General features: G+C 51.6%; 1 protein-coding gene across 1 annotated transcript in view; it reads right to left on the bottom strand.

The window, feature by feature from the left end:
* Nucleotides 1-922: 922 nt before the first annotated feature.
* Nucleotides 923-26,839, bottom strand: part of TEAD3 (TEA domain transcription factor 3) — a 57,515-nt gene continuing 31,598 nt past the window's right edge. The window contains exons 3-13 of the mRNA XM_050953141.1: nt 23,332-23,396; nt 19,202-19,264; nt 15,508-15,519; nt 14,787-14,924; nt 14,304-14,347; nt 13,068-13,129; nt 10,802-10,935; nt 10,249-10,422; nt 8,584-8,724; nt 7,788-7,940; nt 923-6,083 (exon numbers count right to left, since the gene is read on the bottom strand). Of these exons, the coding sequence (XP_050809098.1) occupies nt 5,970-6,083; nt 7,788-7,940; nt 8,584-8,724; nt 10,249-10,422; nt 10,802-10,935; nt 13,068-13,129; nt 14,304-14,347; nt 14,787-14,924; nt 15,508-15,519; nt 19,202-19,264; nt 23,332-23,396 (1,100 nt within the window). The 3' untranslated portion in view covers nt 923-5,969. The remainder of the gene's footprint in view (nt 6,084-7,787; nt 7,941-8,583; nt 8,725-10,248; nt 10,423-10,801; nt 10,936-13,067; nt 13,130-14,303; nt 14,348-14,786; nt 14,925-15,507; nt 15,520-19,201; nt 19,265-23,331; nt 23,397-26,839) is intronic.

The raw sequence follows: 26,839 nt of genomic DNA on the forward strand, positions 1-26,839 counted from the left end.
CTGGCATTGGCGTGGATGTATGCATGGTGATTGTGTGCACTGGATTTATCTACACAGTCTGTTTCACTCGCTCTGCATCCATGGAGCCTAAATAAAAAAGATCTCTCAGTCCAGGGCGATAGTAGCTTTTCTGAGGAGGCCTCTCCCGCAGGATTCCAGGACCAGCAACTTGGTAGCTTGTCTCCAGTAGACTCAGTGCAGATGGGGATGCTCTTAGCTCCACTTAAGGTTCTTAATTTTCAAAGGGGGGTGGTGGGTGGGAACGAACAAGCAGACAGACTCCCAGACTTCTGACATTCATGGTCAAAAATGGAAAGACTCCCTCTGACATTCAGAACGTGAGTACCAATACATACACTGCTGGCTTGGTTGCGGTCTCCTGAAGTAAACGATGACCCAAGATTTTGTAAGAAAAATACTTCTCTGATCAATAGGTCTTGATATTCATTTAAACAGTGATCCGCTTTGTCTCTCCCATCTTACAGTTGGGGAAATCAAGGCAAGGAATATGTAAGTGCCTTGCCTCTTGAGGATGACGGATGGATTGTAATGGATTAATAACAAAAAAGCACCCCTTACCCAACAAAACCCCATCACCAGCAAGCCAAGAGGTTATAGAAAATAGCAGGGTGATAATGGCGTTAGACTGGATCCACATCTGGGTTCAATCCTGGCTCAGACACAGACTCTCTGTGTGACTTTGAGAAAGGAACTTCATCTCACAACCCCCACCCATTTGTAAAATGAGAACAAAGATAGTCCCTTTGTCTCATCTGTTTGGACTTTAGGCTCTTTATAAGGCTCTCTCTTTCTTTGTATATGTACAGCACCTAACGTAATGGGGTTTGATCTCAGTTAGGGCCTCTAGTCAGTGCAATGATACAAAACAACAGACAATAAAAATACCAGCTCAGGAACTGTGTTGAGCCAACCCATGAACAAATAATTTTAATGGTTTTCAGCAGACCCATAGTTTTGTAGGAGCTCCACTGTCTCATCTCGCTGAAGTTGGACAGATACAGTAAACACAACAAATATATGATACAACCCATCACAGCTGGATTAAAAAAATACACAAAAAATATAATACATAAAAAATGGTTTTACATTGTGGACTGACACAGCTCTACAAATGGTGACCATAACCCTGGTAAGCTTTACAAAGTCTTTAAAAAAATAAAACAGTACTTCATGTGAAATTCATAAATATAATGGGGGCGGAAGAAAGGAAGGGGCTTGGTTATTGATTAAGAGTCTCTGGGTACCTGTTTAAGTCCCGTTACGGGAGAGCCAAGCACTTGGCATCTCTGCTGCTGTCCCTTAGGGGTGAGCGGCATCCGGGCTAACGGGCAGCACGCGCGTGTGTATTTGTGTCCGCAAACCAGAGGTCAGAGGGCGTGTGAGACCAGCCAGGGAACTAGGCAGCGGATCTACTGCATGATGCTCTGAGATTACAAGGGAGGGAAGGATGCAGATGAAGGGCTAAGAAACATAAAACAGTCCAGTTTAAGAAGAGATTCTTTCAAACGGGGCTCTGGCCCAGTGCGGGAGCACGGCAAAAACAAAAGGCGGGGTGGAGTTGGGTTGGGTTTTTATAAAGCCCAACTCGGGTAGCAAAGCAAACTCCCCCCACCCTCCCCTCGGCGAGGGGACAGGAGCCTGGCTCAGGAGTGTATACAGCGCCCTCTCTCGAGAAGGCAGGTTTAGGAAGGGGAAGGGCAGGGGGGCATTCTTGCGTGTCTGCATGCTGACGGGAATGCTTGGAAAAGGGAGTGGGGCAGGGGCTGAACCTCAATTCCCAGAGTTTTAGATCTGCGAGTGAAACAAACAAACATGCTACATATAATAAACCCAGCCAGGTCTCCCCACCACTGTAACACGGGCACAGAAAGGGAGAGTTGCCTGGGACTATGGGGATTCAGGATTCTCCCTCTCTCGAACTGCATAAACTGCAGCTCCCCGCCTCCTCCTCCCACTACAGCTACTCCAGCTGTTCCCTACCCTGCAGCTAGAGGTGGGCCGAAGCGTCCAGACATCAGCGCGCTCGGCCTTTGAGAATCAGCCACCCATGACTGAGTCTTCTGAGGAAAGAAGCTTGTGCCACTGAGACAGCTACTCTCCCAGCACTATCACCACCACCACCCATGCCAAGGGGGACAGGGAGCCTGGGACATTTGCTCTACCCACCCAAGGGGACTGGGGACCAAGGCTCAGACTAACTCGGGGTGGAGGGATGGCAGTCTTGGGAGCCTCCACACGCCTTCGCCCTCAATTCCACGTACCGTCAGTCCTTGGAACTTCAGCACCTGCGGTTTGCTCCCCACCGCCGCTGTGTATTCTCTGCAGTAAGGTATGTTTCCTGAGCTAGTGCACTGGGCTTTGCAGTATTACTGCTCTGGTTCCGACAGGCCGTCCCGTCAACAGTCCCAGTGGCTCCTCAGGCTCACGTGGGCACAGGAGTGTCTGTCAAGACTCCCTGGGTAGGTGTTTCCAGGACGCCCATGGGTGGCACCAATTTCAATGTTACTAGAATAGTTCAATATGTTGTACTAGAAAAACTCTGACCAACAGATGGTCTCCTTCACGGGTTGGAAACCTGCTCCCTCTTCACAATTCCCTCAGTGCTCCTGACAGTTCCCCCAGTCACAGAAACCCAGGCCTGCCATATTGGATTGCCACAGGGCAGCACCCAGGGCCGCCATATTGGATTCAAAGGCCCATAGCTTGGCTGCCTGCCTACCTAGCTTGCTATGCAATAACTGTGCACCTGGCCACCAAGCAATGTCTGGGCATCTAGTCATCAGAACAACATGCTAATCAATCCCTAGCTTGAGTGGGGGAGATAAAAAGGAAGAAGAAATGGGTCAAAACTGAAGATTCAGCCCCTTGAAAGTGAGGCTAAGTCGGCTGGGAAAGACAGGGTATGAAGCAATGAAATGTCAGTCTCCATAACATCCCCTTCCCCTCCCTTCTGCATCCTCAACCCAGCACTGATCTTCTCACTTTCCTCCCAGGAGGGAGGGCGGAAGGCAGCAATGAAATGACAAGCCATTAACCCACCAGTTTAGGAAGCAGCACAATGCAGGAGGGCTCACATGTCTGTGAGATCCCCCTTTGTCCCCCTTCATCCGGCGCAGGCCCCCTCCTGAAGACAGAGAAAGGAAGAGAAGTCTGCAGAGTGATGGGGAGGAAGGGAGAGGATCCTAAGGACAGTTGCTCTCCTTCCACTACATCTATGCCACTTACATGCATCAAACCCTTGAGATCTGCACAATCCCCGGCCGTCTGATATGGCCAGTCTCTTCCTTCAGGCACCATCTCAAAGACCCCTGCTCTCTTTGGGTCCCTTTCCAGAGATCTGCAGTCTCCTAGGAGACGGACATTTTTCCAGCACTGGGACCTCCCCTTACAGCAGCCTCGCTGGGATCAGGCCTACAAGCTGATCTAGCTGGGCATCAAGGACCCCATGACTCCAGCCACTAGCAGGCCCATCCATTCCCCCTCTTTGTGCTAGCAATCTCTCTTGCTCCAGCCTCCGCCAACCCACTTGCCTTAGTGACAAAAGAAGCAGGTTCCACTCCTAACTCCCTCCTGCAGTACCGCCTCCTCCCTGAAACGCAGCCCCAGATAGCTCTCCCCTGTTAGCAACAAAGTTCTCAAAGGAAATCCCTATTTCCAGCAACAGGCTCAGAGCTCCTCAGTGGAAAAGCCACGTCCCTCAGCGGGGATTGGAAAGGGCATAGGAGAGGCAGTTCAGTGTGAGAGGCATGCTGGGAAGTGCGTGAGGCTGTGGGAAGGGCAGATGGGGCAAGGGAAAAGCTTAAACCGAAAAAAAGTCAGACAGAAAATGCTAAAGAGGAAGGGATGGGAAATTTACCTATGTAAATTAGGGTAGGAAAACACAATGCTGTTGCCATTTCCCTATTACTTACTATTAAGCCACAAATGAATAATGAGAGGAACACCCCTGGGCCTAAGCCTGGATGGTGCGGAGAGCCCAAACTCCTACTGACTTCAGGGGGAGAGGAGGACACTCATCATCTTCTATTCTGTTTTGTTTCAGTAGCACTGAGTGGCCTTAGCAGGGCCCCACTGTGCTAGGTGTTGTATAGACACACAGCGCTGGGGCCTGGATTTTTTACAAAACCCCAGACAAACATCTTTCCCAGCACTGCCAACTAATAACCCCGGAGGTCGTTCAAACCAGATTTTTCCACACTCAGATCCATTTTGCATCTTTTTGTTTTGCTAGTTGGCCTGTTCCTGCATCCGAACTGACACTATATGCGTCAGTTTCACTTTGGTTTCAGTCACTTTCACAAGGCTGGGCTGCAAATGCTGCAGGGGCAGGAGAGTTCAACCCCAATTCAAAATACACTCCCTTTTTTAAAAAATATGTATTTTAAAACCTAATTTTAAAAAAATTATGAAAAAAATGTTACCATTCAAGTTTGGGCAACTCTCCCAACTGCCCCTTTAAATTACAAATCCTAAAATTTGGATCTTCCCTACCCAACAGTGTCTCTTTAAGGGTACTCCAGCCATATCAGCACCTTCCATTTTGTCACAGCCACGTAGCCAGATTTCAGCCAATGCGACACCCCTGAAGTCCAGGGAATTGTGTGGTTTACACCACCGGTGGCTTTGACTAATGGGGATAATGGGAGGTGGGTTATAAGGTACCAGTGTGGTGGATGGGTAGACCCCACTCCATTGCCTGCAGAAAGGAACGATCAGGAAAGCAATGAGGGTTGGTAGGGAAAGTTAATACCCTGCTAAACTGATCTTCTGGCTTTGGTCTAAGCTTTTCCTGTGTCTCTGCCATGAAGTCAGATGCCAAAACATCGGCAAGAGTTGCTTAAAGCTTCCAGTCACTTGGGATGTTTGAGAATTTCCTGGGTGATCCCATCCTTTCCCAGCCCAGGGACTTCCCCATGCAGCCCAGCTGGCATGTAGCCCTCTCAGACTCTGCCTGAGTACAGACATTGTACTACTGTCTCCATAGCCTCTGAGAGCTCTTTTCTCCAGCGGAGCCCCTTCCTGTCCCTCTGCTACCCTCCGGTCCTCCTTCTACCTGCTCTGACCTCCCACAAACAGCCATGCACTTAGGACCCTCTTCTCTCAACTGGCTCAACACACGCTCCAAGGTGATACACCAAAACTCCCAACAACTGGGACACTGCTGTGGGACCACCGCCCTCCCATATGAACCATAAAGCTAGGCCTATTGTTGTGGTACCTCCATAACCACAGCTCCAGGGACAGTGTTGCAGGATCACTGCACTCCTGAAACAAATACAGCGCTCAGTGCCATTGCTGTGATAACATGTTTTACAGTCACCATTCCCACTTGCAACTAACTGACGGGGACGTTCCACACAAAGACCTGACCCGCGTCTCTGGGGGCTATGCTGGCTTTGCACACAGCCCACTGCAGAGTAGGGCAGAAAAATTCTCCCTTTCCCTTGCCCGATTCCAGACCAGACCATGTCTTGTTTGATAAACCAGGCAGCATCCACCACTTTCTCATCCCATTCTGAAAGGCCATTTCGGCACCACCCACTCATCAGAATGAAGCCAGGCAGAGCTGGGCCGGGGTGCACGATCATTTATATCTGAGCAAGGAGGTGCATTTGGGTATTAAGAAGGGGTTGCCGGTCTATGTGGGAACATGCCGCTCCAGGATGGCATGCTGGGAAAGGCACACAGGTGGTAGGCATCAGCAATGATGAAGGTCAAGTCTTTCCCCTTCCAGCTCTGGATGAGCTCTTCCTTTCGCTCTATGGTTTCTTTTTCTTCTTTTTTTTTAAAAAAACATTGTTCCTAAGTAGAAAACATCTTTGATTGTGAGTCAGTCTTTTTGGCTTTTCTTTTTCTCATTTTCAAAAGACTTCCGCCGAGGCATCCTGCACGGGCAGCTTCTCCGCAAAGACCTCTCCCACCCACGCCCCGCCCATCCCACAGGGCCTCTAGTCTTTGACCAACTTGTACACGTGGTGCTGGGCGCCATGCTCGCTGGTGGATACCTCAAAAACAAAGGCTATACAGAGCAAGGTTTCCTGGGTATCCCTATTTGTAACAACCTGGGTGGACAGGAGAGAGAGCAGAGTCAGGAGAGTCCACAGATGGGTTCTGTCAAGTATCAGAGAGGTAGCCGTGTTAGTCTGGATCTGTCAAAGCAGCAAAGAATCCTGTGGCATCTTATAGACTAACAGATGTTTTGGAGCATGAGCTTTCGTGGGTATCCACTTCGTCACCCACAAAAGCTCATGCTCCAAAACGTCTGTTAGTCTATAAGGTGCCACAGGATTCTTTGCTGCTTTTACAGATGGGTTCTGTGTTACCTTGTAAGGCCGTTTTACCATGTGGATGATTCATTTTACAGATTTGTATCCTCTAGCTCCACACACACACACACACACACACACACACACACACACACACACACACACACACACACACACTCTCTCTCTCTCTCTCTCTCTCTCTCTCTCTCTCTCTCTCTCTCTCCCCCCACTGGCTTGTACCTCGTGAACCCACCACACACACACACACACACACACTCTCTCTCTCCCCGCTTCCCTCCACTGGCTTGTACCTCGTGAACCCACTTATCCCAGTACAACAATCTAGAGCTGGTGCAAACTCCAAACTTTTGTTTCATGGGACATTTTTGACACTTTGCAAAAACAAATATTTTCAAAATCTCCCATGAAACAGAAATTCTGCCCCCAAAAAGTAGTGTTGGAAAAATTTTGAAATTTTATTTCAAAGTGAAATTTTTCTTTAGAAATTTATATTATTTTAAAAATGTTTTTATATAATTTTTTTTTACATTAGTTCTGATATGACATAAGATTCTACAATGACGTGATGTCAGATTATGCTATGACTTGACATATGATGGCAGATTTTACACTACTACTACACGTCATGGAATAATGTACAAATGATAAAAATCTACAAATAAACAAACACATTTCAAAACAAACATTTCCAAAAGAAATTTCATTTGGAAAATAAATTTTCTGGGGGAAATGGCATTGAAATCTACATAATTCCTCAAAAATTTTCAGTTTTGTCTAAACAGTATTTGTTTTGATGGAAAACTCTTTTGAGGACTATTTGGTGACCAGCTCTAGTGAATTACATGTCACAGGGTACACAGTTGCATATATATTTATTAATATGGGTGTCTCAACAGTGTCTATTCACATTACATTTTTACTGTAATTTATACACACATGCACTTTTGAAGGATAATCTCTTTTTGTTCACACAAATGTTAACACCCTTCCGCCCCTCTCCTCAAACTCTCTCAAAATCCCTATGAGATTTTGCCTCAAACTTTCCCAAAAAGGTCACCTTGGCACATGATGTGGCCTGTAAAAATTCTAGGTTCTAGGGAACCTGGTTTGATAAGGAAATAGCTTTGAAAAAATTAGAGCCTGTTTTCAAAATGATTTTAGGCACCAAACTTAAATCACCTTAAACAAGCCTGATTTCCAGCGGGCAGGTGCTCAGCACTGTCTGACTATCAGGGTTCTTTAAGGCATCCCAACGAGTGCACCCAGAATAATGAGTCACTTCTGAAAGTTTAGGCCCTGGTCTATAATGGGGGGACATCTTCAGTCTTAACCTTGAGGGGGAGGGGATTTGCACCTATATGCAACAAAGGATGGTCATATGACTGCAGTCATCAGTAAGTCATGCATCATTTATGCATGGTGAGCCTGGAAGTGGAGAATGGGGATGGAAGAAGGGAGGAAGGAGGCAAGGTCAGGTACCTGCAGGATGGTGAAATTCTCCAGGACGCTGTTCATCATGTACTTCTCCGGGAGATGCTTCAGTTTGTGGATGAAGTTGATCATGTATTCGCACATGGGGGACCGATGGATTCGATAGACAAACCGGCCATTCTCCAGCCGTGCATACTCTGTCTGCAGGGGAATGGATCCAGGTGCTCAGTGTTACTACACAGTTAGCACATGGCTGACATCAGAGAGTGCAAGGGAGCAGGCAGGAATAAAAGAGCCTGCAGGACGGAGGATGTAGGTAGCAAACACACTGGGATCTGCAGCAAGAGCCTAAGCGAACTGGGATAATATCACTGCAGAAGGCTGAAATTTACTAGCTCAGGTACTAGATGCATCTAGATCTGTTTAAGGAACATGGTCTTCTCTAGCAGTTTTCATCCAGCTATTTCCACTCAATCGTGCCCTTAGGCTGTTAGCTCTTTAGGGCTGGATTCTGTTAGCATCTGGCATGTTTTACCTGTGACACAGCACCGCATGTTCCTATGGTAAATAATAATGGCACAGATCTCTATTATTTCAGCTTTGAAACTCCAGGGAGGTAGGTACCCTCTCCATTTTACAGATGGAGAAACTGAGGCACAGAGGGGCAATGACACAGGGAGCCAGCTGCAGAACTGGGAATGGGATGCAGGGGCACCAACTCTTAGACCCCTGCTCTTGCCAGTCTTGCTGTCTCCTGGAGCCAAGACCAGATCCCAAGGAGGCCTGACTCTCCACCTCATGCTCTAGCCACTAGCCCACACTCCCTCATAGGTGTGCGACTCACCTCTACCTTCTCGACGACTTGCTTCCCAAAGGAGCACACCTTGGTGGAGACGGTGACGGTCATGTTCTCTGCACTGCTGTACTGGCTGCTCACGCCATAGAAGGTCCCAGGACCGTCCTGGATCGTGCTGTTCAGATCCGCCTAAAGCAGAGGGAGAGGGAGGATGTTACCAGGAACTGAGCTAAGCTTTGGCTGGAGGCAGGAAGGTCCAGAATGTGAAGCTCTGGGGGACAGGGACCTGGAGGTAAAAAAAAAAATAAAAAATCACTGATTTACAGAAATACATCTTTCTCCACAGACTGAATGCACAGAGAGCACTTCAGCCCCTCCTGAGACGCAACCACGTCTGGGGAGAAAGACGGCAGCTGTTGGACAGCGTGCAGCAAGAGCGCATGCTAAGTTAGGACAGGAAGTGGAGAATACCATATAAGCCACTGCAACCCAGCAGGCTGGGCAGAGAACTGAGGCAGGATGTAGTTACCCCAGCTGGAATTTGGCCAGGACATCAGAGCTAAATACCTCTGTTCTTGCAAACACTGCTGCCGGATCTTAAAAACAAGGTCCTTACCCTTGGGGACATTCCCATCTCAGGAGGACACAGAATGGACAACCTTAAGAGGTCAGAAAGCAGGAGTCAGACCCACCCACCCTGCCCCAAACCAGGAGACTTTTAAAAGTGTGTTTTGGTCAGTCTTGATTTTTGAACGCGCGTGTGTGCGTGCGCATGCGCGGATGCACATGTGCAATTAGTGCTGCCAGCTCTCCCAAACATACAGAGAAAGGAGATTTTGGCCCCCTGTGGGAGATCCACTGGCGTGGAGCTTCCAGCTTCTCTCAGCCCCCACTCATTAATTTCATGCCTCTCCCGTCCCCACAGCCTGCCCCTCCTCCAGCCCAGCAATTAATTTTGTGGCCCTCCTCTCTCAGCCCTCACATCAACTCTGCTCTCCCTGTGGCTCCAGAGGTTCTTCTCCTCCCTCTCCTGGGCCGGGAGGGGGGACTGGAATGGGCACCTCTTCACTCTGTTGCCAGGCTGGAAGGGGGATATGATTCCAGGGACTCTTCACACCTCCTCTTCCCAGGCCCGGGATTGCAGGCAGGGAGGGACAGAGAGCAGCCTGACCCACTGCTTACAGGATGAGGGACTGTCTCCCTCCTGTGCCAATGGTGTCGGCTGTGCCAGCTATTCCCCGCCAGAAGCACGTGGCTGGGGCTGAAATGGCAGCATTGAAGACGGTACGTCCCTGGGTTGAGCAGTGACGTAGAGGGAAGAGCCCCCTCCCAACACAGCCCCCCTCCCAGCACTGCACTGACTTGGGAGGGAAGCAGGTCCCTCTTCTGACTCACCCACACCTGTTCCTGCCGTCTCTAGTGAGCCTGGAAGATCTCCCACCCAAGCCTGGACCCAGCCCAAGCTTGTGTGGCTTGTAAAAGACAGGCAGGATCACCCCGCAAGTGTTATGGCTGATAAAAGCCCCTGCATGTCTGTCCACAGCTGCCAGCTGCCAGCCTGGCTTCTGGTGGGGAGCAAGCTTCTTCTGGCTTGACTCAAATCATCGTACAAACAGGGCTGCCGGCTCCTGCCCGTCACGGTGTGCGGGAGCATTTGGGAGGGGCTCCAGAGGCACAGCTGGGCATTGGCAGGGGTGTGTGCACTGTTCTTACCCAGAACTTGACAAGGAAGAAGGAGTTCTGGGGTCCTCTCTCGTAGAGCTCCTTCAGGCCCCCCTTCTTTTCGGGGAACTTGTCATAGATCTGGCGGATGTCCACAGCCTCCAGCAGAGGGTCACTGTACGAGGGGTTCGTCTGCCCGATGTGCACGAAGAGGTGTTTGCTATACTGTAGAGGAAACAGGAAGGGTCAGCACTGTGGGAGCAGTCATCGGTCACCCTAGACGCATGCACACCACGGAATCACAGCCACCACGGTGAAGCTGTGTCAGACGCCGGGACCCAGAACCCTCCAGCCTCCCATCACCACCCGGGCTAAGAGATCACAGGGACCTAAGCTATGCCTAGAATCATTCTCTACTCCCCTCTGCTGCACACGGGCAGCTCTGGGGGACCCCAGACATGTGCTTGGGCAACAATGCTTGGTGCTAAACAGCATAGGAACAGGGGAAATGCCCCCTCTGATCTCTGGGACCCCCCTTCCCCTTAAGTCTGGTTGGAAGGGTGGGGTGGGGGTTCCGAATTCCCAGCGCCCCCCACAGGGTTACCGTTTCAGCATCCCGCGGCACCTCCATGAACGCCGAGTATTCCAGGAGCCGCAGCTTGGCGGAGGCGATGGTGCGGTCCTGCCAGACGGGCACGGCCGAGGCAGCCGGTGGGAGAGGAGCCAGGGGCTCGTAACCTAGAAAGGAGATGGAAAGACCATCCAGCAAGCCATGGGATAACCCCCCATCCCCTAGAGCATCTTGGGGCAGCTCCAGGAAATCTGTGCCCGCAACACGCACGCGGAAAACGATCTGGCGGGTCTCAGCAAGTCCAGCTGCCCTTTCTCCTAGCCGCCGCTGGCCTTGTTTCCTACATTAACATAGGTCTAGATGGCAGGTTTGCTGTGCATTGAGTTGATGCGCAGTACGTAAGCTGCAGTGGCAGCATGTGCATGGACAGTGGTTTCCATCTGCATCATTGCACACACATGACAGCTTGGAGTGCCGTAAGTGCGGGGCATTCGGAGGGGACCTCCAGGCTGGCTCTAGAAGTGTCATGCAAGGGGGCTGCCAACCCCCTTCCTCGGGGGCCTAGTCCAGCACCCAGTAGGAGGTGGCAGACACACACCTCTCTCTATGTGGTCTACCACTAGAGAGGGACACGGAGCCACACTGCATTAGCATTGCCAGGAAGCTTCCCCTGGCATACAGCCTGGTCCAACTCTCAGCCTGCACATGCTCCCTTCGGATATGTGAGACCCACACCAGCTCCAGATCAAGTTCTGTGTGTTTAACCCCTTCGCTCTTTCTGTGAACACTGGGGGTAAACAGAGGCCTGTCCCACCAGGGACATCCTTCACTCTCCCATCCCTGCTAACTTTTGGGGACAGGGGCTGACGGTTATTTAAATTACACAAACGCACAGCACCTAACACCACGGGGCTTTGATTCCTGATTGAGGTGCATAGGCACCACAGCACTGTCAATAACAATCACCTTCCCTTCCCTATGAGTAGTGGTTCCCAACTGGGGGTACGCATGCGCCTGGGGGTACGGAGAGGTCTTCTGGGGGTACGTCACGTCATCTAGCTATTTGCCTAGTTTTACAACAGGCTACAGAAAAAGCAATAGCGAAGTCAGTACCAAGTAAAATTTCATACAGACAAGGACCTGTTTATACTGCTCTATATACCATATACTGAAATGTAATACTCCATATTCATACTCCAATGGATTATATATATATATATATATATATATATATATATATATATATATATATATATATATATAACATGAGCAAGTCGGCCATTTCTCAGTACTAGAGGCTGTGATACTTTGGTATATTTATGTCTGATTTTGTAAGCAAGTAGTTTCTAAGTGAGGTGAAACTTGGGGATACGCAAGACAAATCAACCTCCTGAAAGGGGGACAGCAGTCTGGAAAGGTTGAGAACCAATGCCTTAGAGGATCGCTGGTCTTGGCTAACAGCCCTTCCAGGATCTGTTGTGGTTAACTGGTCTTCCTGGCTAATCAGATTATTGTTTGAGAGATGGGGGATTTCAATCTGTGTTTCTGGCTCAATATATAACAATGATGCTGGCTGGGTCACCCACGGGGATTGAAACTAGGACTTCTGGAGCCAAGATCATTAGCCTTTACTGCGTGGGCTAAAGAACAGACTCCCTTACCTTGGAAGCAGTAATAGACACACTAACCTCTACATGCGGTCTAGCCACTAGGGAGCGATAAAGAGCCACGCTGTGTTAGCTGGGTTACATTTGGAAAGGTGGAAGGATCAGTGGGTGTGCTGGGAGGCTGCTCTATTTCTGAGCACACTGGGTGGCAGGCTGTTGCTGATAACAAAATTAAACAGGACAGGTTCTCGTCCCAGCGGACTGAGGAGACTCAGGATCAGGGGCAGTCTTGGGAGCTTTGCCCCTGGTGAATTACAGACTGTGATGTGGAGGTGACACCCTAGTATCTGGGGCTTGGGGCAGGTGGGAGACCAATTCTCCAGGACTGGTAGCTGGGGTGTCATCTCTGATGCAGAAGAGACAATTCTGCCCTCAAGTGTGAATCCCGGGGGGAGGAGATGACGGAAAGAGGAGGAAAAAGCCCCCCAGAAGTTAGCGCTCAGGTGGCCATAGCAACAGGACACAGAGATGCATATGCGAACATGCACATGAGCAGTGAGCAGAAGCTGGGGGTGGAGCCTTCATCTGGGGGAGGAGCCACGGGCATTAAGGCAAGCAAACAAATATTTCTGTGCCTCCAAGAGGCAAGGCACTGGCAGAAATCTGGCCACCAGTGAAAGCGACCCACTTACTGGCTAGTGATGGAGGCATTGGTGGCTGGATGGGGTAGGCTGGTTGTGCAAATGGTTTAATGCTGAAAAACAAAGTGCATCGTTAGGGAAGTTAATGAGAATCTCGTTTATAAAGCGTCCCCACACCCCACCTCCTCTCCGTAGGGAGCTGATGGACACTTCCTGGACAATTAAGACAAGAACATCGATACCCAAATCCATGTTGTGTGCCTGTGCACACACACACAGAGACCAGCTGCTAATTCTCAGCTCCCTACATCTGCCTGCCCCGCTCTCTCCTCCCCAAATGAAGAGGCCTTCTGCGCTCCTCCCACCACTCTCCACCATGGACTGGGATACATCCCATCCTCCCTCTCTGACACATCCCCTTAGTCTAGTACAGGGGTCAGCAACTTTTCAGAAGTGCTGTGCCGAGTCTTCATTCAATCACTCTAATTTAAGGTTTTGCATGCCAGTAATACATTTTAATGTTTTTAGAAAGTCTCTTTCTATAAGTCTATGATATATACCTAAACTATTGTTGTATGTAAAGTAAATAAGGTTTTTAAAATGTTTAAGAAACTTCATTTAAAATTAAATTAAAATGCAGAGCCCCCGGACCGGTGGCCAGGACCCGAGCAGTGTGAGTGCCACTGAAAATCAGCTCGCGTGCCATAGGTTGCCTATCCCTGGTCTAGTATAAATGCAGCTCATCTGGAGGCCCATGTTCTCAGTGCACACAGCAATCAGCCAGACACCAGCACTGGTCGGACCCCAGAGATCATCAGGACCAAGTTATTAGCAGCGAGATGTTGGTGGATCATTGCCACAGCCTCAGGCCAGAGATACAGCAGTCCTCCACCCATCAACACACTCAGCACGGGAAGTGGCCAGGCAAACATTCCCCACACCCCACCCCAGAGGAATCCACCCCTGGTGGTAGAGGGGAGTTCTACGCCCAGGTTTCGGACCCTCTCCTGACTACATGGGAGCCGGCTCTATGAATCAGGTTGTTCTCCACACGCTGCTCACATGCACTCTTAAAAACGTGCACACCAGTGATTTGCCTAAGCTGGCAGAGTTGGGCATAGGACCTAGGAGACCTGGCCCTCCAGGGTCCCTGCTCTCCCCATAACAGCACACTGTTTTCCTGATCTCTCCTGACACAAGAACTTGGGGGGAGAAAACCAAGGCATATTAAAGCATCAGCAGCCATAAATATGGTCTGATCGAGACTTGAGGTGCCTCTTTACTTACTCCTGAGAGGGTCCAGGCTGTCCTGGGATAGACCCGCTCCAAAACTGAGGAAACAAAAGCACACACGAAGGAATGGTCAGGACTTAGCCGCACATCCCAACACCCCGCGACACATCCCACTGCCCCTTTGAGCGGGCTTTAAAGTTGCACAGCAAGTCTATAGCCAACCTGGACACCACGTCTTCGGCAGGAAATCTGCTAGGGGAATGCCGTAGCTGTGAGCTCCCCAAGGGCCAATTCTCCTGCCCCTTTCCTCAACAAAGCCGCCTGTCAGGAGAGCCTAGGACTGGAGTAGCTGTGAGCTCCCTTGCAGCCACCCCTCCCCTGCTGTTCCCTGTATCAACTCCCAGTGCGGCAGGTGAGCCTGTGGTGGCTCGACCTCCTTCCTAGATGGCGTTCCTAGCCCATTCCATGTGGCAGATCCTGCTGGGCTGGGAACACAGGGCGAGCCTTCTTCCACCTGGGGAGAGCGGAGTCTCTTACCCTGGGGGGAGCAGAGAAGACCGCCTGAGGAAGAGGAGGAGGGGGGCTGAGTTTGTTCTGCAGGACGCTGGCAGATACGATCTGTGCGGATGACATGGAGGCCATACTCTGCAGGGCCTTGTCCTTCGAGACCTGGTCCTTTGAGAGAGGAGAGGAGGAACAGAGAAGCGTGGTTACCAACCCAAAACCGGACAGGGACGCAGACAGACCAACTGACACCGATTACCCCCTTCAGCCCAAAGGAGGCCAACGCACTTTACTAACTGGATCTATACACGCAAAGGGATCCCTTCAACTGCCCCTGCGATGCAGTCGCCTCTGGGGTGGAACGTGGCAGCTGTTTATCATTGCCATGCATTGTTACACAACAGTTTAGGATAGGAAGTCACGGAGAATAATGCAGTCAATGAAACAGCAGGGGGAACTTGGGAAAGAGAACAGAAACCGCCCAGACTGGAATTTGCTCACATCAACATCCCAAGGGATTGTTGAGCACAAGTGGCCAGGGCTTCGGTTTTAAATCTCATGTGTGAGAGGGCACCCTTGGCAGCACTGGCTGGGTTCTGACTCAGAGAGAAAACACTCCCTTACCCCTGCACTGAATCACTGATACCAGGGATTTTTTCTTGGAGGGGTCTCTGTCTATGGGAGAGGGCCAGGGAATATTAAAAGGATAAAGAGACGGTTAAAGAAAGTAACTGCAAACTCAAGCACTACTTACCAAGTTCATGGCCTGTACGTAAAAGAAAGGAATAGCAATGGTTAGTATGTTTGCAACAATCCCAGAGTAGAGGCACGTCTGCACCCTTATAGGAGTCATTAACATAAATGACCCTTCAAAGAACCAAGGGAAGATGGGTTTGACTTTGGAAACAAACCAAATCTAAACCTGGGGGTTTCTAATGGACCTGGTCTCCCTGTGTTTACAACCCTGCTTGGCAATCTGGGTATGTGGGACACCAGGGTGTGAATGAATACAACAGATCCGTGCGGGCTGGTAACCTCTTCTCAGTCAGGCACCACTGAGTAGTGCACGGGCCGCCGTGAAATACCAGAATAGGCTGCACTAGTACATGAAGCTAAGAATAGTGAGCCAGGGGCTGATTGGGCATGAAGCAATCTTACCCAGCACACACATGTATGTGCGTGACATATGCACCAGCAGCGGAGGCACGTCCAGTTCTACACGTGCACACAGTAGAAAGGCGGGGAATGAGGAGTGCCTGGCTGTATGTGAACAGCGGCGCTGGAACCATTTTTATAGTAGGGGAGGTGATGGTGGAAACCATGTATTTGGTTGTGAACCAAGTGGCTGTGCACATGTAGACCTAAGTGGAGAGAGGAGCGGGAAGAGTGCTGAGTAGAGGAGATTTAAAGGGATGCGTCTGAGGAAATGATCTTCAGCTGTTTTACGACGGATTGATTTGAGAATTTCCAGGCCTGCACATAGATCCTCATTTGGGCTAGTGGATCTTCTGGGTTTTTAATATCATCAAGTCTTTTCCATTCGCCACCTCTTACAAGTTTTAAAGCTGGCAAAGCGAAATGAGAAAACAGGCATCAAAAACAACCTCTGCTTATCATGCTCAGCTCCAGGGACATTGGGAAGGAGCCACAGGAAGGAGAGGATTAAAATCAGGAAATCGATGTGTGCATTTGTATCAGCAGCTCTTCTCTCTCTCTCTCTCCAAACTGCATGGACCTCAAGAGCTGAGCTCCCATTCGGGCCTCTAAGGAAGTGGCCACATTTTCAGAAGGGCTCAGTGTGGTGGGTGCACACTGGGTGTGGAGCACTAGATAATCTGTCCCTAGACATCTGTGTGTTTATATGAGGCAACTGGAAAAAGGAGCAAGGTTTCCTTTTTGCAATAACTATTTGGCTCACTCAGCAGGAACAGAGGGTTCTGCAATCTTTCCCAGCACATCTGTGGTCATCCTAGTGCAGAGGTTCTCAAACAGGGGGTCGGGATGCCTCAGGGGGTCACGAGGTTGTTACATGGGGAGGGGGGGTTTTGCAAGCTGTCAGCCTCCACCCCAAACTCTGCTCTGCCTCCAGCATTTATAATGGTGTTATATATATTTAGAAGTGTTTTTAATTTATAAGGGGGGGTCACACTCAGAGGCTTGCTGTGTAAAAGGGGTCACCAGTAAAAAAGTTTGAGAACCACTGTCCTAGTGTGCTTACTACGTATGCATGCCCTGATCATCAGATCAGATATTGCTTTTCCTCCTCAGAGCTTAACTTGAGGCTTGATCGGTCGATTCATTTTGAACCAGTTTTAAGAGCCCTCAGAGACTCAGGAGATGGATGTATTTTAAAAATCAATATTACACAGTTCTGTAGTGTCTAAGAGCTACGTGCACGGACACATGTTTGAGGCGCAGAGAGAACCGAAAAGGCAGTCGGACTTGGCTGTATTAAAAGAGGATCCCATAATGGAGATATGGCTGTTCCACACATAGGCCCTGTTGGCCTTCCAAAATTGCCCTCAAGTGCCCATCCTCTGCTTCAAGAAGAGTAAAAAGGGCTTGTTAAGTACAGCCTCCGTCTGCACCAGTTACTGAGAGTCCCCAGGGGCCAGAGGAATTATTGTCCTTATGGAAGAGTCAGATGGAATATAATAGGGATCTACAGAAATGACCCCAAACCCTATACTAGAATTTAACAACGAGCCAGATCCTCTCTCTAGGTTCTTTTGAACAATCCTATAGACTCTACAGTAGGGACAAAATTCCCTATTAAATTCTACAGGGACTTGTTAAATGAGACAGGAAGACAGAGGGCACTGGAACAAACAAATGCATATGGACCAGCAGCGAGATTTCTCCGCCACCTGGGAGTGGCCCCCGCGCCGTGCAGGCTAATCATAGTTATTGCACTATTATGGTGTGTTCTTCCCCTCTGTTCGCAGCATCCACCTGTTGTCTCTCGTCTCCTACTCAAGCTCTTCAGGGCAGGGTCTTTTAGTTAAGCGTGTGCACATGTGCTGTGCCTGGCACAATGGGGCCCCAATGGTGCGGCTCCCACAATACAAAATGAACGACAACCACAAAAGGAGGAATGTCCTGATGAGAACTTTCATTTCAGTTTCAGTTGCAAAACCCCTTCCCGCACCCTGTCCTGTGACCCAAACCCACCCCATCCACATGTGCCTCTGGCACCCAGCAAACCACAATACAGAGAACACACAGTGGAAACAGTTACTGAAAGGTTAGTCAAACTCCACTTAGAAAGAGGGAAGGAGAGAAAGAAAAGCCAACCAGAGAAGAGACAACATTCCAGTTTTATCCTTGCTCTGCTCCCTTGGCTCCTGGATCCCTAGCCTGACCTCTAGGCAGCCAGAATGAACTGGAGCAGGGTCCATATGGGAAGCCCCAAAGCTCCTGGCTGAGCACCCCTGCACTAGCCAGTATGTCCCACCATATGAGCCCTGTGGTTCAAACATCCCCCACCTGGCATCTCCCTGTGCTAGTCCCACAGCCCGACTGTTCCCCTACAGACTAGAAGCACAGGCCCCAACACGCATGTGTCTCCTTATGGGGAGGGGCGGGGGGCAGCGTCACAGCATGTGGGCCCTGTAGCCTGAGCACCCTGACACCATCCAGCGTGGAGTTATTCCAGGTGGCCCACACAGCCCAAGCGCACTAGAATCAGCTGGGACAGCATCACCCCTCACTGGCATTGGACCGACCCATAAGCATCGGCATCTGCTGGGGAAGCATTGCCCTGGGCCCCTAGCCTCAGGCACAGGGGTGGGCTCTGAATCTCATTCCCGCCCCTTGGGGAGGTGCCCAGCACGCTGTCCTCACCCCCTAGCTCACTAGTCTGCAGCAGCACCTGGCCAGGTTAGGCTGCAGCCTGCACTGCTCCCTCACAGTCCTGCAGTGGCCAACTTATGATGCATCTCTGCAGCCAGGGAGAGGCCCTGATCCTCCCAGCTACAGGGAAACACGCAGAGCCTTGCCCAGAACAGGAGCTTGTGGGGAGGAGGAGGAGCACTAAAGGAAAAGCCTAAGACCCTTGCTTGCTATGTTACTGCCTTTGGGATGCACAGGCTCTGGCCAGCCCTTGCAACCTACCAACCCTGCACTCCCCGCTCTGTGCACAGCAGGTCCCAACGTGGGCACAGGGCTCACCATCCTGCAAAGAGCACATGGGAGGAGGTTCTCCAGGGAGGCCTCTATCTGAGCTCAGGAGTTTCCTAGCTAGACGTCTCCAGCTGGAGAGATCCTGTTGCAGTCTCTTCCTGCCACCCCTTCCCCAAGGAGCGTCTGGTTCCAGGAACGAAGGGAGTGGGGGAAAGACATAAAAAGGAAAGAGAAAGCGGCACACCACAGAGCTGAGTGTGTTAGTCGTCAGCACGGCCACTGCTCAGGGGCAAGCGGGAGGTGGGGGGAAGCCGGGGAGCGCGTACCTTCAGCTTGGACTGAATCTCGCGAGATTTCCGTCTGGCTAGAACCTGCAAGTGGCTAGAGACCTGCAGAGAGAAAGCAGAAGGAGAGGGGAAAACAGCAGAGCCGTCAACCAGAGCAGAGGAGAGGAAGGAGAGGGGCTGTCCCATGCTCACACACCACGGACGCATGGGCAGGGTCTCCAACGTACCTTAATGCCAACCTGGTACTCCCGCACCTTCTTCCGAGCTAGAACCTGTATGTGGCTGGACACCTAGGGCCCGCCAAGCCATTCAAAAAGGAAAACACAAAGAGAATGAAGACATGATCCCACACTGCGCTGTGACAACAGCGCGCCGAGCGTTCGAGATACACGGGGCCAGCCCGGGGGTCAGCGGAGACTCCTGAGAACTAGCACTCCTCCTATGGAACACGAGCAACAGTGGCCAAAAATATCAGGCCAGATCCTCAGCTGGTGTAAACGTTATGCCAGCCGAGGATCTGGCCCATAGAACGGGCACGTGCCCTGTGAGTTCACCCCTCTCGTTTCACTTTGCAGTTTGGTTCTAACTCTGCAACCAATGGTGCTGTGGATGCCAAGGCTATTAGCGCTTGGTGGTTCTCTGCAAAGGGGGCCCATCTAACCAACAAAGAAATGGTTTCTCTAAGTGCCAGCCTTGCACACTCAGCCCGGGCTCCTTCCTTCTCATGCATTGCCATCAGGGAGGGAGTTTGTGAAAGGCAAATTTTGCCCTTCCACATGGCTGTGCCGACCCTGTGAGGCTCTGCCAGGTGGAATCTGGCCCTGCAGTTGCAGCATAGCGAATCCTTCCAGGGAAGATGCAGGAGCCAGAACAGACTCCAGCAGGCTCCCTCACATCTCTGTGAATTGTGCTGCGCAAAGAGGAGGAAAAACACAGGCAAAAATTTTCAGGGCCAGGTCCACTCAAAAAAGTGAAGTCAACCAAGTTACATTGTTCAGGGCTGGGAAAAATCCATCCCCCGAGTGATGTTGTTATGCCCACCTGACCCTGGTGCAGACAGTGCTAGACAGACAGAAGAATTCTTCCATTGACCTAGCTACTGCCTCTCGGGGAGGTGGGCAGGGATGGTGTCCCTAGCCTCTGTTTGCCAGAAGCTGGGAATGGGCGATGGGGAACGGATCACTTGATGATTACCTGTTCTGTTCATTCCCTTTGGGGCACCTGGCATTGACCACTGTCAGAAGACAGGATACTGGGCTGGATGGACCTTTGGTCTGACCCAGTATGGCCATTCTTATAGATTAACTATACCGGCAGGAGAACCCCTGGCATCATTGAGTGTCTAAATAAAAGGTGGCTGGTTTCCAGAGAATCCACAACCCTCACTCAGGTCAATGACAGCTGTAAGCCTTGGAAAATCAGGTGTGTGCAGTGTCATTATAGCTGTATTGATCCCAGGGGGGTAAGGTGATATCTTTTACTGGACCAACTTCTGTTGGTGAGAGAGAGAAACTTTCGAGCCACACAGAGCTCTGATTCTGGTCTGGGAAAGGTACTCGAGCATCACAGCTAAACACAAGATGAAACAGAAACGCACTTAACATACGTTAAAGAGACCATTCAAGGGGAAGTGAGCACTGCATATCTCTACAGTCCTAGGACAAAGGAGGCTTAGTGGGTTACAGGTTGCTCTAATGAGCCATAAATCCGCGGTCTTTATTAAATCCACCAGAGCTATGAATTTAAGTCTCCAGGCTCGTCTTTTGATGGGTGGCGTGCAGGATGTTTTCTATTCAGAACCCTGAATATGGAGTTAGGAACCTCTCTTGGGTCACCCAGAGCTGGAAATTTTGGCCTCATCTGTGTAGCAATGTGGTATCATTTCCCACATGCTCCCTTCTGACCATCAGCTGCCCCTACATCCTGCTCTCTTGCAACTAGTTCCAGTCCCTTGGCTGCTTCTCCAGTGCAGAGTCTGTCTGCTGTGTATCGAGATGCCTCGGACACATTTCTGATGGTGATCGGGTTCAGTTTGCTCTTGGGTCAAACCTCTGCCTCCAGAGGGACCCAGTGAAGGCTGCATGCTCCAACACAAAATTCCTCTCTATTCATCCATTTTAGTGGCATCTGCCCCTGCCCTCCCACCCGTACCACTAAGCCCAGATAAGTTTTCAAGGGATCATTTCAAAGCTTTAACACAGAGGAAAAGTTCTCCTGCATGAAACCAACGTGGTCATCTGTCTATCCACATATCTAAACAGCCCTCCCGCCCATAGGATCCAAGCACCTTACAATCCATCAGCCTAGCTATGGTGCTTATACTGCCTCCATCAATGCAGTAGCAATCACTGATGTATTGTATCCTTCCTAGGAGGTAGGGCAGTGCTATTATCCCCTTTTACAGATGGGGAGCTGAGGCACAAAGATAGATTAATGATTTGCACAAGGTGTCTGTGTCTGAGCTGGGGATCAAACCCTGTCTCCAAAATCCCAGTTCCTTAGACTGTCCTGCCCCCCATCGCTGCTCCTCTTGCCAGCCAGTCTAGAGCTACCTGTTATCACAGGCCGGGGGAGAGCAAACTGGCGAGCGGCAGTCAGATTTCCAAGATCCTTTCCCCCTCGCATTGGCAGGAACCATGCTACAAACCACAGCCAGCCACAGCACCGGTGACCTGCTGTTCTCATCCCATCACGGAGCGTGCACTGGTCATAGCCAGAGGGAGTTTCAAGCATGGGGAGCAGCGAGATGGCTGTTGGCAACTGGACCTGTTGCAAATGGAAAGAGCCTCTCCATGGCTTATGGACAATCAGCTCCGTCCCTGGACTGGTCCAGAAGCACTCACAGACACAGGCGTGGAAGTGGATACAGGATTCCTACTCCCTTGGTCCCATGAGGCAGATAACACCCCAGAGCTCCCACAGCAGGTGTGATTCGCTGTCAGCTGATTTTCAATGCTGTCCTGGTGCTAGTCCCCAGTTCTGCACACCTCACCCAATACAATGCATGGGGGCAAGGAGCACAGGGCTGGCTGGAGGGAGGGGATGCAGGTGGGAACAAGGAGCTCTAGGACTCTCCCGCCACAACAGTCCGCGCTTCTGGTGGGGGTGGGAGAGAGCTCTTTGCCCATGCCCACGGCTGACAGGACAGTATTCTAGTGCACCTGGGTTACACAAGCATCCCCTGTCCTGGTAAAGAGTACTGGCAGAGAGGGACTCCAGAGCTGGATCTAGAAGAAGAGGGGATGAAAGACTCAGGATTTCGCTAGAGATCTCAAACATGCCAGTGACCATTCAGAGCTGGAGGCTGGCCTGTAGAAGGAAAGGGGCCAGGTGCCCAATCCAGATCCAGGTGCAAATCTAGAGGTGTTTGGGTTCAGGCCCAGATTCCACCAGAAGCGATAGGGCGGGTGTGTATAAAACAGTTAGATCCCATGAGCCCTAGGCCCAAGGCCCAATCACAAGCCAAATCCCAAATCAAATGACTTTTGAAGGTTCAAATAACATTTCCCATGCCACATTCGCCATCACAGCTCCCCCGAGGAGGGGAGGCAGGCATGTCGCTGCCCCATGCAGAGGACTGCTCTTGGGATGTGGCTGGGTCCACCGGGACGCTAACGAGGCTCAGGGATGGGAGAGGCTGGGCTATGCAGGCACACACCGGAGTGCCGATCCCAACTGAATCCCAGACACCAGGTGTTCTGATGCCTCACAATGGGACGACCACAGCCGGGAACCTGCTGAATCTTAGCACAGAAGCCTCTACTGCCTTAGCTAAAAGAGGCCGTTAGCCAAGGCTGCAGCAGACTCTTCCCTCTCTAGCTGACCATGCCACACCAGGCAGGTGCAGCATACAGGAGGCTCATAACCCCCATTGTGACGCAGTTCAGCGTAATCCTCATTGCACGGACGGGGAAAAGGGGGCACAGCGAGGGGAAACGCGAGACGCGCAGCAAGCCAGCGGCAGAGCTGGAAGTGGAACCCAGGCATCCAGACTCTGCCCTGGGCTTTGCCTGCTAGTCCACACAGTCCTTCCTCATCCTCCCAGGGTGCGACGACAAGCCAAGCGAAGGGCACCAGACTCCCAGCACTGTCCTTGAGGCCGAGTCTATCAGCCAAAGGTCTCGCACTCGGACCCTTTCTTCAAATAAAGTAAAGCAGGTTTTTTTTACCTGTTTTCTCGTCCGTGTTTTCCCCGTCCGGAGCTTGATGTATCTTGCTATCAATTCATTGCGACCTAGAGCAAATGAAAGAGTAAGAACAAAATCAAAGCAGGAACATCTTGCCAGGTCCTTTGCCTCGTCCCTGACACCCAAACACTTCTCTTCCCTAGTCCAAAAACACCCCAGCCCTGGCCTAACCAAGGTTTCTCTCCAAGCCACAGGTCAAGTGACTAGGCTTTGGCAGAAGGGGGTGCTGTCCTGGTAGCTGTCAAGGCCAGACTGAGCCAGCTGGGGGGCAGGCTGGAAGGGTCTGTGAGGGCCTCGGTGACAGGTGACAGCATTGATGGGAAGAGAGGGGCCAGGACACAATGAAATGACCACGATGGAGGGGACCGTTCCGACTGAAATCACGCACCAAATGGTGGGCAGTCTGTGCCAACCAGAGAGCTGGGTGCAGATATGGAACACCCAGAAACTCCTCCTATCGCGTCTGCGGGATGAGATTCCTTCCCTCCCGCAGCGCTCTTGGACGACACCGCCAAGAATGGCAGGAGAGCTTTCTGCGCTCGTTCCACCGGGAACCTGGCGCTTTGGGATCACTGCTCTTGGAGACACCCCTCCCCTCCTCCTGGGAGGGGAACTGGCCACTCTACAGGCTGCAGCAGGAGGCCAGTGAGCCTGCGGAAATGGGCGAAGAGCACGGCACGAGATTTGGGTTCAGACGTAAGCAACACTGGCAACCCCCCAAATTTTCCCCATGGCCCAATCCGCATTTCCAGGAGCACTGGCCTTTTAAACAGCCTTGCCCGACATCCTCGGCCTAATCCGAAGCAGAAGTGCTTTTGCTCCACATTTTACAGGCCAGCTGTGGCCAATCTAAATTCAAACCTCAGAGCAGCTGGGAGCTTTCTTCTCTCTCCTTCCCCCCTCCCCCTCCCCCTCCCCGATGTGGGGGTGGGGAAGCACGCCAGATTTATTTTAATGGACCAGATGGTGGTGGCTGGAGCTAGTCATAATGCCCTTGGAGCTAGTTTAGGATTTTAAAAAAAAAAAGAGTAAAAAAGCCAAACAACTTTTGTCGCAGCGCCGACACCCCGTGCCTTCTGGGGGCAGGGGGAGGGGCTCTCTGAACAGGCCTCACACTGTAAGGGAAGAAGCACAAGCTCCCCTCGCCCCCTCCTCATGCCTCTGCAATTCTGCCAGCAACACGGCGACAGACAGCGCCAGGTGCTGCGCTGGGTCAGCTGCATCCCATGCCTTCCGGGGAGGGCAAGAGAAGGAAGGCTCCATATGCGGGAGTAACAATGCTTCCTCCAAAAGAGCAGCTGGAGCAGGGACCATGTCCCTTGGGGGACAAAGGGAGGTGTGCAACCCCTTACGGGGGTTAAACAGACCCCCCCCCTTTGCCCCTGGAGCATGCACTCACCCAGTCCTCACTACCCCTGTGAGGCCACTTTACAGTTGGGGAAACTGAGGCACAAAGAATAGGGCAGTGACTTGCCCAAAGTCATCCAGCAGCACAGGAATAGAACTCCTGTCTTCTGAGTTTCAGTCCAGTGGCCCATCCACTCAGCCGCTGTTCCCTCACACACAGAGGCAAGCTTGCCTGGCAGTAATGGGGCTCCCCACAGGGAACAGCTGGAGTGATTCCCCATGCCCTGGGTTAATACTGGCCCCCACAGGGGACGGCTGGACTACTTCCCCTTAGAAGGCAGCTGTAGCTAATCCTGCATTCCCATAAACGCCCACAACCAAGGGCTCTGGTTTCCTAGTCTCTAGCCGCACAGAATCAGGTGGGCCGAGGCCCAGCCTGACCTGTCTGTACCTGCTGGGCTACCCCAAAGATGTGAGGGAGAAGAGGAGATTCCAGCCTTCAGCCCCTCCCCAGTCCTTCCACCCGAGACCAACAATCTCGGGGTGCTATCTGAGGGGCCTGGTGAGGCTGATCCTCGGGGGGGGGTGGCGGCGCTGGCACTGTTAGATGCATTTCCCCTTGCAGCCTCTCCACTGCAAACTGCACATTAGAAATAAACGCAGCCCAAGGAGAGTAATCAGGGGACAACTGCTAAGTACTTGGCTTGCCGCAGCCATTTCCTTCCTGTTCATCCCTGGGGTCTGAGGTCTGCTCTTCCACCCTCGCCCTGGGGCCTCTCACCCCAGGAGCTCCCCAGACACCACTTCTCTCGGCCTCTGCACCGTTCCCTTCACAGGGCGTGGATGGCGCCCAAGGCTAGCTGTACCCTGGAGAGGTGCTGTTGGAAGTACATGGCAGGTGCCCACCCAGCCTGCCTGCTCACCCTGGCAGCGTGGATCTCAATCTTGATTCCCTGGAGAGCTGTCAGAGCACAAGAGCCTGGGGGTTATAGCTAGGCCGGGATCTGGGAGACAAGAGACCTGAAGGATCCAGAGTCATGGTGGGCCCTGGCCTAGGAAGTAGCAGCAAGGAGGCCTAGTGGCCAGAAGAGGCTGCACTCCCAGCAGGCCTGGCCCCACAGCATGGTGGAAGGCATTGGGGGGAAGCTGGAAAGGGGTGGCAGGGTGTGTGAGAGAGCAATGGAGATAACCCTGAAGATCCCTGGATCTGGACAGAGGGTGGCAAGGGAGGAGACGCTGAGAGAGGAGAGGGCAACGCTGAGCGTAGAGGCCCAGGGGCAAAGAGGAGAGGAAGAGAAGGGTGGAGAAAGGAGGACAAGAAAAGAAGAATAAGTGACCGTGGTGGAGAAGAGGGACTTCGGGGTCAGTAGGTGTCCTATAGGACCCTGCTGGGAGGGGAGGACTGCAGAGTGAAGCGATTGTATTTCCAGCCCTCCCATTGCGGGGACACACCAACTCTCCTCCATCCCCATCATCCTCCCAATCCTGAGCACGGCTGAAGGAACTACAAACACAGCGCGGCCATATGGGGCAGCCCACGCCCCGCAGCGGGGCATGGCGCAACCGGTGCACTATGGGCGTGGGACACTGGACTATTTTCAGCGGGTATTAACAGCGCACCCTCGGCCCTGCCGCTGCAGGGTTCCCTGCAGGGTGGGAGCCTCTTTCAGCTGCTCTGGAAGTTTGCAGAAGTCTCAAGGGGTCATCATTCCCCAAGTGCTATGAGCGGGTCTCCGCCCTCTGTGTCTGTCTCTCTCACATCCTGTCCTCTCCCTTGACCTCTATTTTAACAGCATGTGTCACTTCTCCCTTGTGCCCCCGACTCCCCTGCACTCTGTGGTGAACTGGGGGTAACTCTCCTCCCTCTGAGCATAGGGGTGTGTGTGTGCATGTGTGTGTGTGTGCGCGCACGCACATGCACCCTCTGCTCTACCATGGAGCTGCGTGTCTCTCTTTCTGGTACTAGCACACACCAACCCTATTCTCTGCTCCCTGTGTGTGGTACCAGCAGGACAGCTCTGTGTGGGCCCCACTGTCTCTATGGTACCTGCGTAGCTAAGTCTGTGCGTGTCTGTCTCTGGGAACAGCGGGAAGGCCCCCCGTGCATGCCCCCCCTCCCTGTCTCTATGGTACCAGGTAGCTA

This window comes from Gopherus flavomarginatus, chromosome 5 (genome assembly GCF_025201925.1).
Source record: "Gopherus flavomarginatus isolate rGopFla2 chromosome 5, rGopFla2.mat.asm, whole genome shotgun sequence".
In the NCBI taxonomy this organism is placed as follows: Eukaryota; Metazoa; Chordata; order Testudines; family Testudinidae; genus Gopherus; species Gopherus flavomarginatus.